The sequence below is a fragment of the Trachypithecus francoisi genome, unplaced genomic scaffold, assembly GCF_009764315.1.
Source record: "Trachypithecus francoisi isolate TF-2019V2 unplaced genomic scaffold, Tfra_2.0 Contig00057_ERROPOS647011, whole genome shotgun sequence".
Lineage (NCBI taxonomy): Eukaryota > Metazoa > Chordata > Mammalia > Primates > Cercopithecidae > Trachypithecus > Trachypithecus francoisi.
The window spans coordinates 424,135-442,643 of NW_022680466.1; the positions used below are offsets into that span (position 1 = coordinate 424,135).

The 18,509-nt window shown below is 49.9% G+C and overlaps 1 protein-coding gene across 23 annotated transcripts in view; it reads left to right on the forward strand.

Moving 5' to 3' along the window:
* MAPT (microtubule associated protein tau) overlaps window positions 1–18,509 on the forward strand; it is a 135,680-nt gene that overhangs the window by 71,351 nt on the left and 45,820 nt on the right. For 13 of the 23 annotated variants that reach the window (XM_033218824.1, XM_033218988.1, XM_033219370.1 and 10 more), the window contains exons 3-5: window positions 7,140–7,226; window positions 9,671–9,757; window positions 13,699–13,764. In XM_033218824.1, the coding sequence (XP_033074715.1) occupies window positions 7,140–7,226; window positions 9,671–9,757; window positions 13,699–13,764 (240 nt within the window). The remainder of the gene's footprint in view (window positions 1–7,139; window positions 7,227–9,670; window positions 9,758–13,698; window positions 13,765–18,509) is intronic. The other 10 variants (XM_033219446.1, XM_033219645.1, XM_033218257.1 and 7 more) reach the window with 2 other exon arrangements.

Below are 18,509 nucleotides of genomic sequence, written 5' to 3' on the forward strand. Positions count from 1 at the left end.
ATCACTGCACTCCAGCCTGGGCAACAGAGTGAGACTCCCATGTCAAATTATAATAATAATAAATAAATCTTTCTCAGTCCCTTCCTCACTGTGTCCCCCTCCACTAAACTTTTCCACCTCCTCTCCCACTTTCCTCGCTCCTGCTTTCCCTCTCCTCTCCCCATTCCATTTTTTCTTTCTCTGCTGTTTCCCATCCCTTCCTCCTCTCCATCCTGCAATACTGCCTACCCTGTCCCCCCCAACCCTGGTGCTCAGGATGTATTAAGTGAGGGGTGGTAGCCTCCAAGACCTCAACCCCGAAGGTTAGCCTGTTGAAACCACTTTCTCCAAGCTGCCCCCTGGCAGTTGGTGCTGTTGGGGGAAACTGGGATTGGGGACCTCTTTTCCTGACAAAGAGATAAAGAGTTCCCTCACCAGGTGCCTGGGACCGGGGTGTGGGTGTCCCAGCCTATCCCAGCGCATCTGTTTGCATCATGCTGCTTTCAACTGGGGGTGGTGGCTCATGCCTGTAATCCCAGCACTTTGGGAGGCTGAGGTGGGTGGATCACGAGGTCAGAAGTTCAAGACCAGCCTGGCCAACATGGTGAAACCCCCATCTCTACTAAAAATACAAAAACTAACCGGGTATGGTGGTGGGCGCCTGTAGTCCCAGTTACTCGGGAGGCTGAGGCAGGAGGATCCATTGAACCTGAGAGGCGGAGGTTGCAGTGAGCCGAGATCATGCCATTGCACTCCAGCCTGGGCAATAAGCGCGAAACTCCATCTCAAGAGAAAAAAAAAAATAGTGCTGCTTTCAGGCTGGGCACAGTGGCTCACGCCTGCAATCCCAGCACTTTGGGAGGCCGATGTGGGTGGATCAGGAGGTCAGGAGTCCAAGACGAGCCTGGTTAACATGGTGAAACCATGTTAAGGAGAGACTCCTTCTCTCTCTCTGTTTTTTTGGGTTTTTTGTTTTGTTTTGTTTTTTGTTTTTAAGACAGAGTCTCGCTCTGTCGCCAAGGCTGGAGTGCAGTGGTGCCATCTCGGCTCACCGCAACCTCCGCCTCCTGGGTTCAAGCGATTCTCCTGCCTCAGTCTCCCAAGTAGCTAGGATTACAGGCACCCGCCACCACGCCCAGCTAATTTTTGTATTTTTACTAGAGACAGGGTTTTACCATGTTGGCCAGGCTGGTCTCGGACTCCTGACCTCATGATCTGCCCACCTCAGCCTCCCAAAGTGCTGGGATTACAGGCACGAGCCACTGCTCCCAGTCTACTCCTTCTCAAAAAAAAAAAAAAAAAATAGTGCTGCTTTCTCTTTCAAGTGTCCTGATTTGGGTGATAGTAAATGCCACCCTACTTATAAGGGAACTACCTCAGAATGCTAATTGGGATGTTTTTGTAGCACTCTACTATTGGCAATAGGTGACGCTCACAACAGCCCGTGAGGTGGATGACATCCGCTTCACAGATGACAAAGGAGCCTCGTGCTCAGACTGTGGGCTGCCGGAGCAGGTCCATGGCTGCACCCCCACATGGGCCATATTTCCCCCTTGTCACTCTTTCCACCAAGCCCGCTTGGAACTTCAGTTATTAAACTCTCTTGGGTGGAATTCAAGTTAGAATCACAACAGATGCCTCATATGAATTGTGCCAGTGAAAAATGACATTCTATTTAGAGGCAGGGCAGCCTGGCTTAGAGTAAGTTTAAAATATGTGTTATGCTGTAGCAAATGTACCATGATCCTGTAAGATGTTCATAACAGGGGAACTGGATGTGGGGTATACTCTCTGTACTAACTTCACAAGTTTTCTGTAAATCTAAAACTGTTCCAAAATAACAAGTTCCTTTAAAATTAACTCCAGGAGACCAGGTGCAGTGGCTAATGCCTGTAATCCCGGCACTTTGGAAGGCTGAGGCAGGTGGATTGCTTGAGCCCAGGAGTTTGAGGCCAGCCTGGGCAATGTGGTGAAATCCCATCTCTACAAAGAATACAAAAATTAGCCAGGTGTGGTGGCGCACTCCTGTAGTCCCAGCAACTTGGGGGACTAATGTGGGAGAATCATCTGAGCCCAGGAGTTTGAGGCTGCAGTGAGCTGTGATTGTACCACTGTACTCCAACCTGGGCAACAGAGCGAGACCCTGTCTCAAAAAACAAAAATGAAATAAAGTCTGGGAAAGAAGTGGGTTTTACCACTCTTATTTTCTGAAGAGAAACTAAATTTAATGTGTAAAGTGAGGACAAGTTCACAAAGTTAGTGTTTGAGTTGCCTAAAATATGTTTGCTAAAACTATTCAATGCTTTCACATAAAACATGATCAGAAGTTCTATGCCAAAACATATGTGTGTGTATATATATATGCACTATATATACTGTATGCAAAAATGCAAAATCTAAATTGCCAACCTTTTTGAAATTGCTCTGAAAGGAAAGCATTTGAAGATAAATTGCTTACCCAAAGAATATACTTTCCAAGAAAGCAAGTAATACTTAAGGTGTTCATAATCCTCATCAAAGTAATTCTTGCTACTGAAAGCTTACAAGGAGCTGTTTTTATGTCGGGTGTGACAGGTTTGACTTGGCAGAAGGTGTCACTTTACTAACAACATTTTAAATAAGTGACAGAAGACAAGAAACTACATGTTAAATACCAGAACAAAGAGTGTCTAAGTGGATGCTAAGAGTTGAAATATGGCTGGATACCTGCCCAACAGAGCTGAAAAGTAGATGAAAGTTGGTTACCTATAAACTAGTGCACCCTAATGAATTAAAAGGTGTTGATGAGTTAACTTGTTATGCCTTCCAGATAAGACATGCAAATGGGGCTTCTTCCTCCTTCACTACTTCCAAGGAATTTAACAAGGAGACCAATGCAAATGATAAGGACTGTAGGGCTCAAGCTGGGAACAGATTGGGGAAAGGAGGACCATCATGCCCATATAGATGCCCCAGAAGTCTGCGTGATGCTGCCTTATCATTTGTCCAAAGCCGCCTTGGGGCAGTTTGCAGGCTCTTACAAGCTCCAGGACCAAGGAGCTATGTTCGTGCTGGAAGCTTGTTTAGGATGAGCTGTTCTTTGTGGGATGGGTGCAGCCAGGGCCAGGTGTCCAGGGATGGTGTTTTAACAAAGGGTGTGAGGTGTCTGATCTCACAGTGCACTTGAACTCCACTTGCCTTTTTTTCATCTTCTCATTCTGTTTCATGCACAGAACCAGCCCCATCCTGAAACTGACTCTAAATTATTCCCGCTCCAGGTGGAGTGCCTTTCTCAGAGTTCAACAGAGCCTTCCTGTCGCCCAAGGGACAACTCCACTGAATGCCCAAGCCTAACAAGTAAAAACCAAACTCTGTGCTCCCCCATCCTGGGCCATTACTGGTTTCTCTACTGCTGTTGGTGGTACCACCATCAACTTGTCCATCATGACCCTGGCCAGTTCCTCCCACAACCCTCCACAGCACCCAGGGACCTCACCTCCATTCCATCCAACACAGACCTCCTCACCACAAACCTTGGTTTTGCAACAGCAGCCCTGAGACCTTTACACCCTCCTCCCTTCATCCTGTCTCCCACCAAGGCCCCAGAGCCATTCCTTAAAGCAGGGCTCCAAAAACTATGACCCACAGGCCAATTCTGGTACCCAACCTGTTTTGTACAGCCAGTGAACTGACAATGATCTTTTCATATAGCCAGAAAAAAAAAAAAAAAAAAAAAACACCATTCTGAGTATGTGACTTCCATGTTCAAGATGTCTCATGTTCAGAAAGGCCCCTGGAAAAGGAGGAAGGGTATGAGCTGGGCACAAAGGGAGACCCTCTCAGCTGAGCTCCTCCCATCCAGACATTTTCCTGGACTTCCTATCCAATGACTTCCCTTAGCTTCTCATCAGCCACCCCTGCCTGCCCAGGAAGCTGGCAGATGTGGCCTTTTAACTGGGCACAGCTCTTTTCTATATCATATCAGGGCTCTGTTCCCAAGGAAGGTAGAGAATGGACACCAGGTGGACCCTCAGCAGTCTGTGCCACAGAGGGAGTGTTTGCAGTTTCCAGACTAAAAGTCCCCATGTGCTTGATGGGATCTGTGACTACAACGTGATGCTTGACTTTTCCTCATATGACCAGAGCCACTTTGTCCATCTGGTGCAATGGTCAGCTACCTGCTAGGGGCCCTCCAGGATTCCCAGTCGATTCCATATCTGCATCACCACCATCGGCACTAAATAAAATAGTCAAGTTCCTGCTGGTGAGCGTGAGCAGTGCTACATTGGGCCCTTCAACCAAGGTGACAAGGACTGAAAATAATCACTGCCACTTATTGGGGGTTTCTCATCTGCCAGGCATGGTACAAAGTGCTTTAAATAAGCATTCAACAGTTTCATGCTGACAGAAGCCCTGTGAGCCAGTGGAGCTACTCCCATGCCCATTATACAAGGGAGAAAACTGAGGCAGAGGGAGGTTAGGTAATTTGGTCAGCATCACACAACAGATAGGTGGTAGAGCCAGGATTTGGGCCCCATCTGCCTCTCTAGAGGCTCTGATCTATCCAGAGTTGAGTGTAACCCATGAATAGGGCAATTAGACAGCAGAGGAAACCCATTCAGCCACCATGTGCATGAAGAGTGAGGAATTTCTGTCATACAGAGGGGAGTGAATTCACTGAGCTGAGAGCTGAGGAACCACTGATCTGATGGCTGAGACACCACTGGGAAGACTGGAGAGGCTTTTCTGGGCATGCATTGCCAGGCACAGGAGAAGCTGAGGGAAGATGACTAAGAGGTACTGGCAAAGAACTCAGAAATTCTGATGGAAGCTTTACATGCTACCATCACATCCATCCATCTATCCACCCATCCATCCACCCATATCTTCCTCCATCCACCCAATCATACATACATCCAGTCATCTATACACCACCCACCCATCCATCCATCCATCCATCCATCCATCCATCCATTCCTTCATCCATCCTATCATCCATCCAATCATACGTACATCCAATCATATATCTGTACATCATCCATTCTTCCCTCTATTCATCCATCCATCCATCCCTTCCTTCATCCTTCCTATCATCCATCCAATCATACATATATCCAGTCATACATCTGTACATCACCGGCTCCATCTATCCATTTATCCATCTATCCTTTCTTCCATCCATCAATCATCCATCCATCATACATACATCCAACCATACATCTGTACCTCATTCATTCTCCATTGATTCATCCAATTATCCATCCATTCCTTCCTGTATCCAACCCATTATCCATTTGATCATACATATGTCATCTAGACATCATCCATTCATCCATCCATCCATTCATCCATCCATCCATCCACCCATATCTTTATCCAATCAATCATACATACATGCAATCATCTACACATCACCCATCCATCCATCCACCCATCCATCCAATCATCCAATCATATATCCAATTACACATCCATCCAATTATACATTCATACATGCATCTAGTCGTTCAATTATACATACACACATCCATATAATTATACATCCAGTCATACCTCTATCCAATTATACATTCATACATCCAACTAATTATTAATTCATATATCCATCCTTATAATTATACATCCATCTAATCATTCAGTAATTCACCCGTCCATCCAGTCATCTATCCAATAATACATTCATCCAATCATCCATCCATCCATCCACCCATTCATCCATCCACCCATTCATCCATCCACCCATTCATCCATCCATCCATCCACCCACCCATCATGGTTTGAGCCATGATTTACTACAATGGTCCCCTGTAGACAGCCCAGGTGGGACTGAATTGAAGGGAAGCCCAGGGCTGCCCCCATAAACATTTGGCTCCTTTACATCAATGAGAACTAGATCCACATGTATAAATCCTCATGATTTGAAGGTGCTTTTACCAACATTCACTCATGGGATTCTCCCAGCAACTCTAGGAGGAGGCAGGTAGAGTTGAGGTCATCTCACCCATTTTACAAATGAGGAAACAGAGGCCCTGAGAGGCAGGTCCAAGTCCACCTGACCAGAAAGAAGTGGAACTGGGACTTGAACCCAGCCATCTTGCCCCTTGGTCCCATGCTCTCTAGCCTATAACTCCCGCTTCCTGGTAGGGCACCTCCAGGAGGACCCTATCGGCTGGCCCTGGGCCTGCCCTGGAGTCTTTTGCTGTGTGTGGCCATCCTTCCTCCCTCAGGAGAGTGTGTACTCCCAGAGCACAGGCTGTATCTTCTGAGCGTTTTATCCCTTCCCAGTACCTAGCACTCAGCTCTGTATACATCAGGCTCTCAAGAAGTCTCAACCTTCCAGAGGGTAAGGTCTTGACCTGCTCAGCCCCGGATACTGCAGGATGCATTGATAAGCCCATAAAATAACCAGGGCAGATTGACTCCCAGTGGCCAAAGTACCACAGGGAAGGGACAATTCAGTCCTTCTAGGAGGAGGAGGTAGTTTTCTCATTTCTATTAAGCCAACAAAAGCTGCCTTACTAAGGACATTATTGGTGGAGGGTGTGGTTGTCAACCACTGTGATCATTTGGGCCTCTCTTGCCCAAGCTTCCCATTCTGAAAGGACAGTTTTCTTGTAGGTACCCATGGCTGCCATTTCAAATGTAACTCACAGCTTGTCCATCAGTCCTTGGAGATCTTTCTATGGACGCTTGATGGCATCCAAACACCACCCAATGTCCACTTAGAAGTAAGCACCGTGTCTGCCCTGAGCTGACTCCTTTTCCAAGGAAGGGGTTGGATCTCTGAGTGTTTTCCTAGGTGTCTACTTGTTAATTAATAGCAATGAACAAAGCAGAAGGTTCATGCGTAACTGGGCTTTCTGGTATTTGCTGCCCGTTGACCAACCTTTGCCTCAGGTGGCACCACTAGCTGGTTAAGAGGCACTTTCTCCTGTCACCCAGGAGCAAATGCACATCACCTGTGTCCTCGTCTGATGGCCCTGGTGTGGGGCACAGTCATGTTGGCAGGGAGGGAGGTGGGGTTGGTCCCCTTTGTGGGTTTGTCACAAGGCCGTGTTCCAACTGTTTCCGTGGGGAGCAATTATCAGCTCCACAAGACACTGCTCCCCAGTTCCTCCTGAGATCAAAAGAGGGCGCTGGGGAGAGGCCGCCATTCTGAGGCCTCACCATGTGTGTTCCAGAATCTCCCCTGCAGACCCCCGCTGAGGACGGATCTGAGGAACTGGGCTCTGAAACCTCTGATGCTAAGAGCACTCCAACGGCGGAAGGTGGGCCCCCTTTAGACGCCCCCTCCATGCCTCCAGCCTGCGCTTAGCCGTGCTTTGAGCCTCCCTCCTGGCTGCATCTGCTGCTCCCCCTGGCTGAGAAATGTGCTCACTCATTCGGTGCTTTGCAGGACAGTGTGGCGGGAGCTGAGCCCTGCTTCGATGCCTTGCTTGCTGGTGCTGAGCGTGGGCACCTTCATCCCATGTGTGCTCTGGAGGCAGCCACCCTTGGAGAGTCCCGCGCACAGCTCCACAAAGCCCCACTCCATACGATTGTCCTCCCATACCCCTTTCAAAAGCCCCCTCTTCTCTCTTTCTTCAGGGGCCAGCAGGTCCCAGAGCAGCCATTTGGCTGAGGGAAGGGGCAGGTCAGTGCACATTTGATCTTGGTTTAGTATCCTTCATTTTGGGGGCTCTGGGTGTGGCCTGGGCCTCTGGACTTTGGCGACGGTGTTTGTTCTGGCCCTTCTCACCTGTCCTTTCCAGACACTCAGCATCTAGGTTATTAGGACTCACATACTTCCTGACGTGCTCCTCAGTCCTGATTTTGACCATCTTCTCTTGCTTCCCATCTGTGTCAGTCAAGACTGCATTTGGCTGTAAGAAACATAAACCCCAACTAACTGTGGCATTTACATGAAGAGGTTTACTTTTCTCACATAATCAGATGCCTGAACTTGGCCAGCACCTCAAGGGTCACTGATGCTCTCCCGTCTTTATTTTCTGTCATCTTTAGTGGTTGGATTGTTGCCTTATGGTTACAAAGTGGTTGCTGCACTTCCAGGCATCATATCTGCCTTTGAAGCAGAAACGAGTTGCAAAGCAAAGTGGCCAAAAGGGCCCTGAAACTTAATATGTCCCCTTAGGAAAGCAGGAGTTTTCTTGCAAGTGGCAGTCTTCCACTTATGTCTCATCAGCCAGAGCTGGGTCTTACGGCCACCCCTTGCTGCAGGCAAGGCTGGGACATTGAGCATTTTGCCTTCCAGCCTCTTTAGCAGAATAAATCAAGGGAGAAGAACGTTAATAATGGCTTTCAAGTGACTAGTTGGCAGTGTCTGCCCATCTATCTTTCCATCCTCCCCTTGGAGGTTCAAGGTTCCTTTCTCAGCACTTCTTCAGGCTCTGCCCATTCATTTGGATGTTGTGTCTTGGGGTGAAAAACTGGCCCAAGTGTCTCTGCAAGCATCTAACTTTGGATGAATTTGGAAAGTGGCTGTCAAGTGCCCGCCCCTTGCTTGGTACAATGCTGCATCTTTAGAGGATGCAGCAGGTGTGGGCCTTGCCGCTGAGGTTCTTAGCCTCATGAGAATATCCAGGTCAGATTCTCCTGGCTCCTTCTTAGAGCCAGTGATGCAAGACACTTCCTGCTCATCTTGTCGGGATGGTTTTGCAAGTTGCCTGCCATCCTGAGAAAGTCTACAAAACAATGCCAGACGTCATGCCAGCTTCCCAAGCCTTGGCTCTCAGTGCTCCCTCAACAGAGTCTGGAAGAATCTCCCAAACAAGTCTCAATGCCCTCTGGACCCTGTGCAGGTGTGAGACTCAAGAGCACTGGCTCCCACCCCTGGTGGAGGGAGCCCTGCTGGGGCTGGGATCTTGCCTGGTTGCTCTGCCTGCACCCAAGACAACCATAATTAAAATGTCCTTCATTGAACTTGGAAAGCGTTCAAAGCTAACAACTCCTTACGTGTACCGAGAGTGGCCTGGGAGTGTGCCAGGGCATTGCTTGAGAGAAACACTGATTTGGAAGCGTTTACCTTGATGAGAGACTGACAGCAGCTCCTGGTAGCCGAGCTTTCCCTCCTGCCTCTGCTGTGAAGGTGGACCCATGCGACAGTCAAATGCCTGACTTTGGACAGGATCAGACCTATTTATTGCCATGCAAGAGACTCTGCATTTTTGAATTATGGGTCATGGGCTTGGAGACAGGTTAGACCTGGGAGAAGTCTTGGAAGTCACCTAGAGAAGACACTGCCATTTTGCAGATGAGGAAACTGTCCAGTCAAAATGGACCAAGGATTTGCCCAAAGTCTCACAGCAAAACGATAGACCCTGCCCTAAGCCCCCCAGTCCCTGTGCTGTCTCAGTCGTAATTCTCGCCTTGAGGATCAAATAGTTATGAGCAATCATCTGGTTTTCAGTATTCTTTTAAAATGCCTGGGGCCATACCCAGCAGTCCCTTTCACTGGGGTTTAGACAGGGCTGCCGGGCTTTCCTGGTGGATGAGCTGGGCAGTTCATGAGCCAGTACCACTTAGCAGCATGTCAGTGTGCTTCCTGGGGAGCTGGCAGCAGGGGCTTCAGGCCCTGCTTCAGGGTTGCTTTCCTGCATATGGCTGATCCCCTCCTCACTCCTCCTCCCTGCATTGCTCCTGCACAAGAAGCAAAGGTGAGGGGCTGGGCGTGGCTCATCCTGGCTCCTCTAAGGTGGTTCTCGGTGGTTTCCAGATGTGACAGCGCCCTTAGTGGATGAGAGAGCTCCCGGCGAGCAGGATGCCGCCCAGCTCCACATGGAGATCCCAGAAGGAACCACAGGTGAGGGTGAGCCGCAGAGACCCCCAGGCAGTCAAGGCCCTGCCCGGTGCCCCAGCTGACCTGCGACAGAAGTGAGGGCACTTTGTGTGTTTATCCTCCTGTGGGGCAGGAACATGGGTGGATTCTGGCTCCTGGGAATCTTGGGTTGTGAGTAGCTTGATGTCTTGGTGCCCGGTTACCTCCCTGGCTGCCTGCCAGCCTCTCAGAGCATTTAGGGCCTTCGGGACTTCTTCTAGACGCTCCTCATCTTGCCTCAGTCAGCGCATCAGTCCCAGGGAGTTCTCTGCAGGATTTTCTGGGGCAGGTGGTGGCAGACCCGTGCCTTCTTGACACCTGAGTTCAGTCCGCCCTCCTGCTCAGACTGTCCGGCACAGGGTCACCTCCCAAGGGGTGGACCCAAAGATCACCTGAGCGCACAGAGGGTGCAGACTGGACCACATCTTTTGGTGATCTTAATGAGGTGGTCCCAGAGGAGCTGAGACATGTGATCTAGCATCCAGTTCTGGGACTCTGTCTCCTTTTCAAACATATTCATGTAGAACAGGCATGACGAGAATGCCTTGTCAACACGGGTGATGGGGAATTGATTGGACAGGGCGCTGGGCTCAAGGCTGCAGTCACCCAAGAGTGGCTCAGCCCACCAGGCCCTAGGAAACGCCCGCACAGCCTGGAGCTCCTGGCATCATTTCCTTCATGTCTTCTGCACTGCACTTACGTAAAGATGCCAGCTGTTGGTTTGGTGATTTGGAGGGTGCCCAGTTGCCCAACAAGAAATGCAGAAGAGGCCTAGACAGGACTTCATCGGCAATGGAGAGCAGGGAAGATGTGCCCGGAAAAGAGTTTCCTTTCCTTCCTAAAGATGGTGCTCCCTGCAGCTACTGGGGAAGCCTGCAACGTTCTCTAGGGCTCTGTATGTTGAGACCAGCCCCACCCCGGCCCCTTCTGAGTGCATTTCTGCTTTGTGACTTGATCGGTGAGGTCCCCTGAGATGGGCAGAGGGGATGGCCTTGAAGCTGGGGCAGAGCCTCATCCTTGAACGTGAAGGACGTTTGAAGACCGTGGCACAATCACGGGATAAGATCATGGGGGAACTTCAGTTTCTCTCCTTCTCTCCCTTCAGTCATTTCACTGGGGGAAATCCCTCCCCTGCCCAGAATGAAAACTCTAGCCAACTCTTCACTTTCCCATCACTCCAGAGTGATTTAAAGTACGTTAGTCTCCACAGTGGCAAAACACCGTGTGCAAATGCTAAATAATTAGAACAGCCAGTCCCATGTGACAGTCAAAGCTTCTAACTCCATTCAAAGTTGCCCCCATTCCCCTCGGGGGCTGGTGGGGAAGGGAGGGGTAGGAGAAACAGGAAGGTTCTTACTGAGTTGGTCCTGGTGTGAGCCATGTCACACTCCCTGCAGAGGTTTCAAGGAGATTCTTTTTCTCTCGCTCTCCATGGGGACCTTATTTGAATTCTTCTAGACTCTTCCCCCAGCCTGCCATCTCCAGCTATCCTCCCCTGAAGAGCCCTTCCTCTGCGCTGGATTCTGGTGGCCATGTCATCTCCTCAGCCCTGTGGGAGTCTGAAGATCTGGCTGCAGCCTCACCTCTGAGGTCCTGCTGGTTGCCACCTCTTAGACATGATCTGAGGCTCCCATGCACTGTCTGACCTGTGCCCACATGGGGCCCACGGGAAACACGCTGGCAAGCAAACTGTGGGTGTGCGGACAGTTCTCTCAGGACTGTAGCATCTGTCCTTTGCTCTGCCCCCAAAGCAAGGCCAGCCCATCTTCCATCTGAGAATGGGCAGATTCTCAGTGTTCCTTGGTGGGACCCTGATCACAGTCTACCAGGTCCCTAACCAGAGGGGACACGCATCACATGTCCTCAACGTATTGAGTTGAAACGTTGTACTGGGACTGTGATGGGGGTGGCCATGTAGACACTCCCACCACCCCCAAGCCACTCTCTCCAAGGAAATCCTCCTAAAGATCCCTTTACACCCTCCATGTGGTGGGGTGGTTCTAGAGTTGGGTGCATGTGTCTTCAGCTACTGACAATGCAGACCTTAGTTGGCACCTCACTCTGGCCTATCCTGTTTGCTGTTCTTGGCGCTCCAGTGAAACTCCCCATGGGCCATCCAGTCAAGGTGCAGAGTGGCCACCCCCTTGCAGGATCCTGCCTTGCTGGAGAGCACAGGGCCCTCCTGGCTCTTGTAAAACATGCCCCAGGGTACAGAGAGGCCATTGGTGATGTGAGGCCCAACCTCCACTGTGCCCTCCCTCCCTCCTTGGTGTTTCCAAGCAGCTCCCTTGCTGGGGTCAAGCGGTGGCAAAGACAGTGCAGCCTCCAATTTCTGACTCACGCCAGGCCCGGCTATCGTAGCCCTGCGCTGGTGTGTGACAGCAAGGTGACTCACCGGGTGCCGTGGCAGTGACAGTGTCCGGGGAAGCCTCCACATGCTCTCTGTCTCAAGGACTCTGGCATTTAGCGGGATTTGCTGTCGCTCTGAGCCTTTCTATCATTGCCATCACCTTGTCAGAAACTCAGGCCCAATTTGCATTCAGAGCTGTGCCCAGGCACTTGAGCCAACACTCACTCAGTGATGTTGTCGCATGACAAGGCACTGTCACCACTGGGCCTTGTGGGCAGCACAGTATCGGCTAGATGGACCCGGAGGGTGTCTGTGTCATGCTAGTGCTAGCGATGGGAGCCCCCTGAGCCCATTGCCTGCCCTCCCATCCCCTTAGCAGCTGCCTGAGGACAGCCAGTGGCCTGGGTGTTTCTGAGGCTACCACATGGCTGCCAGGAACCTCAAGAACCTTTCTCTCCCTTGCCTACAGTCTTCACACAGGCCTGTGCTGGCCAGTGGTGGGGATCCAGCATTCCTGTCTTAGGTGCAGAGAGTGACTGACTCATTGCAAGCCTGGGAGATAAGACTGATGGCCTGGCCAGCAACATGTATGCATTTCTCAGAGGCAGTGACGTCTATCACTGCCCTCAGGAAATGCTGGTGATTCTGGTGGCCTGAGGTCAATGCATGTCAACGTGGCCAACTTGCCTTATAAACTCTTCTTCTGGACAATTGCATGCATTGTCCTGTAACAGTGTCCTGTTGTTTATGATGCAGAAATGGGTATTTTTAAAGCACATTGATTTTGGTACTGTTGATGTGGTCAGGAACTTTCTCAGTCTTTCTTGTTTGGGGTGAGCTGTGGCTTCCTAAACAGGAACCCAAGATACCCCCAAAAGCTGCTCAGTAGAACTGCCAGCCTCCCTCTTACCAAGTAGCACCCATTCAGGGCATTCTGTCAAAGGCATTTGCCCAGAAGTTGGGAGGAAGGAAACGAAACATTTTGGGGCACCTACCATATGCCAGGCACCAGGCTAAACAGGTTCACACAAATTCTCTTACTAACCCTAACCATCCTTCTACAAGACAAACTAGTATCTTCATCTTGGGGTTCTAGATGAGGAAATGGAGGCTCAGAGAGGTTGAATGAATGCTGGTGCCTGGGTACGAACTCCGTCTGCCTGACTTCACAACCCAGGCAAAATCTTTCCTTGAACTTCCCAGCAGCCACTGCTTAGACACAGCCTCCACGACCATGGCCCAGCAGCAAACTGCTTCTCTGACGTCACTCAGCCTGTGTGTCCTTGTGGAGTGAGGCATTCAGGACCCTGGGCCCAAAGTGAAGAAAGTCTTTCCTACTAGGTCATAGCCACACTTGCATGTGGGTGCTGTGCATTTTATTTAGTGAACTTTTACCACCAGCATCCTCAGCAATGACATTTGCAGAGAAGCCAGAGCTGAGGCACCTTAGTATTCTTGGGACGTGACTTTCCTGAATGTTTTAGGGAAAATATCAGAAGACACAGAGAGCTTGGTTTCTAGCAAACAATAACTGTTTTTGCTTTTACCCCCCTTCATTTGCTGACACATACACCAGCTGAAGAAGCAGGCATTGGAGACACCCCCAGCCTGGAAGACGAAGCTGCTGGTCACGTGACCCAAGGTCAGTGAACTGGAATTGCCTGCCATGACTTTGGGGTTGGGAGGAGGGACATGGGGTGGGCTCTGCCCTGAAAAGATCATTTGGACCCGAGCCCTAATTCACAAATCCAGGAGATTTTAGGGAGTTGGTTCTTATCAAAGGTTGGCTACTCAGATCTAGAAAGATCCCTGGTGGTTTTTTTCTAATACCATTTCTGGGCAATTCCTAAGGCGTTTAGAGTTCTGAAAGACGCTAGTCTGGCCAGGGAGCTGAGAATGAATGTCTAACAGGAACTCTAGGCTGGGCACGGTGACTCACATCACTAATCCCAGCACTTTGGGAGACCCAGGTGGGCAGATCACCTGAGGTCAAGCGTTTGAGACCAGCCTGGCTAACATGGTGAAATCCTGTCTCACTACAAATAAAAAAATCAGCCAGGCGTCCATGCTGGCTAACACAGTGAAACCCCGTCTCTACTAAAAATACAAAAAATTAGCCAGGTGTGGTTGCAGGCACCTGTAGTCCCAGCTACTCCGGAGGCTGAGGCAGGAGAATGGCCTGAACCCGGGAGGCGGAGCTTGCAGTGAGCCGAGATTGCGCCACTGCACTCCAGCCTGGGCCACAGAGCGAGACTCCATCTAAAAAAAAAAAATTAGCTGGGCATGGTGGTGGGTGCCTGTAATCCCAGCTACTCAGGAGGCTGAGGCAGGACAATCACTCGAACCCAAGAGGCGGATATTGCAGGGAGCCGAGATCACACCATTGCACTCCAGCCTGGGCAACAAGAGCGAAACTCTGTCTCAAAAAGAAAAAAGAAACTCAAATATGTGTGACGGGCGATTCTCACTGCAGGCTGCCCTCTGGCCGATCCAGGAGCAAGGCCTTAACCATGTCACCCCCAAGCGATTGCTTTTAAACTTTCTTCTCTGCAGCCTTCAACCCTTATGATTTTCTTCTCAGGTACCAAACTGCTGTGTTCAAGAAAGACAGCTTTGTGTAACCATTTATCATAAATATCTTAAGAACTTTAAAAATCCTAGAGATTCCTAACTTTAGGAAATGGGAGACCTGTGACACTGATATAATGTGGGCTGGGCTTGTTTTCTGTCATTTGCTAGATAAATGAACTTGAGAACCTACTGTAAAATGTGGAAGCTTCTAGATTGCAAAAGGGCTGGGAAGATGCTGTTCTTTTCTCCTGAGTGATGGGCTCTGTCCAGTGTTCAGAGCTGCCTCTGAGGCCATCTGATCCTAGGAGACTCTGCCTCGTTGAGGGTATTTTGAGGCCTAACTACACATTCCTGCCCCCAGAGAGGTCACAGCCTATAGCAGGCTGACGTTTCTCATCTCACATGGCACAGAAAGGCGCATTTTCATTCTTTTTTTTTTTTTTTTTTTGAGACGGAGTCTTGCTCTGCCACCCAGGCTGGAGTGCAGTGGCCGGCTCTCAGCTCACTGCAAGCTCCGCCTCCCGGGTTCACGCCATTCTCCTGTCTCAGCCTCCCGAGTAGCTGGGACTACAGGCGCCCGCCTCGTCGCCCGGCTAGTTTTTTGTATTTTTTAGTAGAGACGGGGTTTCACCGTATTAGCCAGGATGGTCTCGATCTCCTGACCTCGTGATCCGCCCGTCTCGGCCTCCCAAAGTGCTGGGATTACAGGCTTGAGCCACCGCGCCCGGCCGCATTTTCATTCTTAGGCTAACAAAGAGCTTCAAAAACTAGAAGTCTGGCTCATGTTTCTTTTAGGTCATGTTTTTCAACTTAGGTAAAACTAGAGGCTTTGATAACGTATGACCTCTAGAAATCATTGCTTTTCATAAATAGAAGTGGATCTGAGTTTTTTCTACCGATTTTTAGCGCAGGCTATGTCTACATGCCCACGGAACATATTCCATGCAACAGGAAAAGCCCAGGCCACCATCTTTGCTGGGAACTTGACTTTTGCGCTCACTGAATTTTAAGCTTTGTGACATCAGCCTGGAATCATGGAGGGATAAAGTACCTATTAGTAAGATGGAAAAAGGTGTTTCAGGATGGAGCTACAGTCTTTTGAGAGTAAGCCATGGGAAGGCCTGTATACAATGGGTGGACTTTTCTTCTGTCAGTGTCTAGAGACCAGGCCTCCTGAAGAGGGCATGGGGGCTTCACTTACCTGGACTACTGTGTTTACAGTACTCATTTATCTCGAACTCCTCCTAACCCCTGAGAATTGCTACATTTAATATTTGCTGAGTACTTCCTAGCATCCTAGGGAATCAATAAAACATTCTCCCAACCAGGCCGGGTGCGGTGGCTCATGTCTGTCATCCCAGCACTTTGGGAGGCCAAGGCAGGCAGATCTCTTGAGGCCAGAAGTGTGAGACTAGCCTGGCTGACATGGTGAAATCCCGTCTCTACTAAAAATACAAAAGTTAGCCGGGCATGGTGGTACACACCTGTAATCTCAGCTACATGGGAGGAGTAGGAGGCAGGAGAGTTGCTACGAGGCAGGAGAATTGCTTGAACGCGGGAGGTGGAGGTTGCTGTGAGCCGAGATCATACCACTGCACTCCAGCCTGGGCGACAGAGTGAGCGAGAGTCTGTCTCAAAAAAAAAAAAAAAAAAAAAAAGAACATTCTCCCAACCTGGCTTCTTCCTCCAGGGGTGTAATTAATCATGTCAGTTTCCTCAATGATACACACACACCCCCACACCCATACACACTATACAATCCTGTATCCATTACTTTTCAAGGTCCGTTTACTGTTTATGTTTGGGGTCCTTGTCTCTTTTTTAATAGTGTTTCTTAAAGTCTTGTATTATATCAGAGTACTGTAACATCACAGTCAGGAGCACTCTAGTAAGCTCTAGAAGGAAAGTGCCTTCCGGAAGGCAGTGGCGACCTGGCCTGTTGGGGCGGCATAGGGGCAGCCCCTGCCTCTGGTCAGTTCTGGCGCTCAGGCTCAGGGTTGCCTGTGGGCTGCTCTTTCCAGAGACTGACCAAGGGCTCCCATAAGGCACCTGCAGACCCTGTAAGAAGCAGAAGTCAGTGTTTCCTGACAGCAGTTGATCCATTCAGGATCCACTGATTTAACCACCTGCTGTGTGGCATGCATTGTGGTCAATGCCAGGAATAGGAATTGGAGGGGCCCATGAGTGTGGCCAGTATCAGACTGGAGGTGCTGCTGGAGGTGCTGCTACGCTGTGACCAGGCCTCTCGGGGATGAGCCCGTGGCAACCACCCTGCCTCCGATGGGGTCGGGCCCACATGTTACCTGTGTGTGTCCATGACCACACCTTCCTCCCCCACCTCATCCAAATTTCTTTCTTTTCCAAGCCCCCGAATCCTTCAGGGCTGCAGGTTTTGTTTAAAGCAGAGCTGGTGAGGTGCATGGGTTGTTGTGTTGCGACTAGATGGGGTGTTCAAAGAGTTGGGAGTTAAAAAACATAAAGTGTGCTTATTAGGAGAACCAAGGAATGTAATTGTCCTGTTCTTAATATGCAGCCAGATTAATGAATGTCACATGAATGAACCAGAAAAAAATGAAGTGTGCCCTTGATCAGCTGGGTTGGTGTGCAGCAAGCTGTGTGACCAAGGGACAGCAGTGCTCCTGAGGGCCGTCACTGTCTGCTGTGCAGAGCCCAGCCCTTCCTCCCACGGGGGCCTACCTGTGCAAGGGGCTTGTCTGTGGTCAGCGACCTGGATAGATCTGAATGGGGCTTATTTTTCGTGGAGTCTTATGGCAGGTCTATCAGTAAAGACTCTATTCTTGATGATCACACATTTTGGATTTTCCAAATCTGTCAGAGGATGGGCTTGAGGCAGAGTTTGTAGGCACTAGTTTCACTGGTTTCATTTACCAAAAAGGGGGAGCAGAAGTCAAGTATAGTGTCTCATGCCTGTAATCCCAGAGGCAGGAGAACTGCTTGAGCCCAGGAATTCGAGACCAGCCTAAGCAACATAAGGAGACCTGTCTCTACAAAAATAAAAAATAATGTATTAGTCAGACGTGGTGGCGTGCCTCTGTGGTCCCAGCTACTCGGGAGAGTGAGATGGGAGGATCGTTTGAGCCCTGGAGTTAAAGTTGAAATGAGCTGTGATTGCACCACTGCACTCTAGCCTGGGTGACAGAGCGAGACCCTGTCTCAAAAAAAAAAGAAAAAAGAAAAAAGAAAAAACTCACGCCTGTAATCCCAGCACTTTGGGGGCCGGGGTGGGCAGATCACAAGGTCAGGAGATTGAGACCATCCTGGCCAACACGGTGAAACCCCATCTCTACTAAAAATACAAAAATTAGCCGGGTGCAGTGGCACGTGCCTGTAATCCCAGCTACTCAGGAGGCTGAGGCAGGAGAATCACTTGAACCAGGGAGCCGGAGGTTGCAGTGAGCCAAGATTGCGCCACTGCATTCCAGCCTGGGCAACAGAGTGAAACTCTGTCTCAAAAAAAAGGGAGGCGGGGGAACAGTGAGAGGTAGGGAGAGGAAAGGGGATTCTTGCTACACCCAAGCCAGGTACCATCTAGAGGCTAGACTCTTTGGGAAGCTCAAATTCCCTAGAAAGCAGGAGAAGCTTCTGTAGCCCTCCCGCTTTCCCAGTAGATTAAGCCCATAAGCCCAAGGTGGCTCCAGATGTGTGGCATGCTCTGTGCCCAACCAGAGCCCATCACAGGCAGAGGAATAACACCCACACCAGAAGGACCCTCAGAGGTCACCACGTCCAAGAACCTTCTTTACAGATGAGGAAACTGAGGCCCAGAGAGGGGAGGACCCAGGGAGCTGGTGGCAG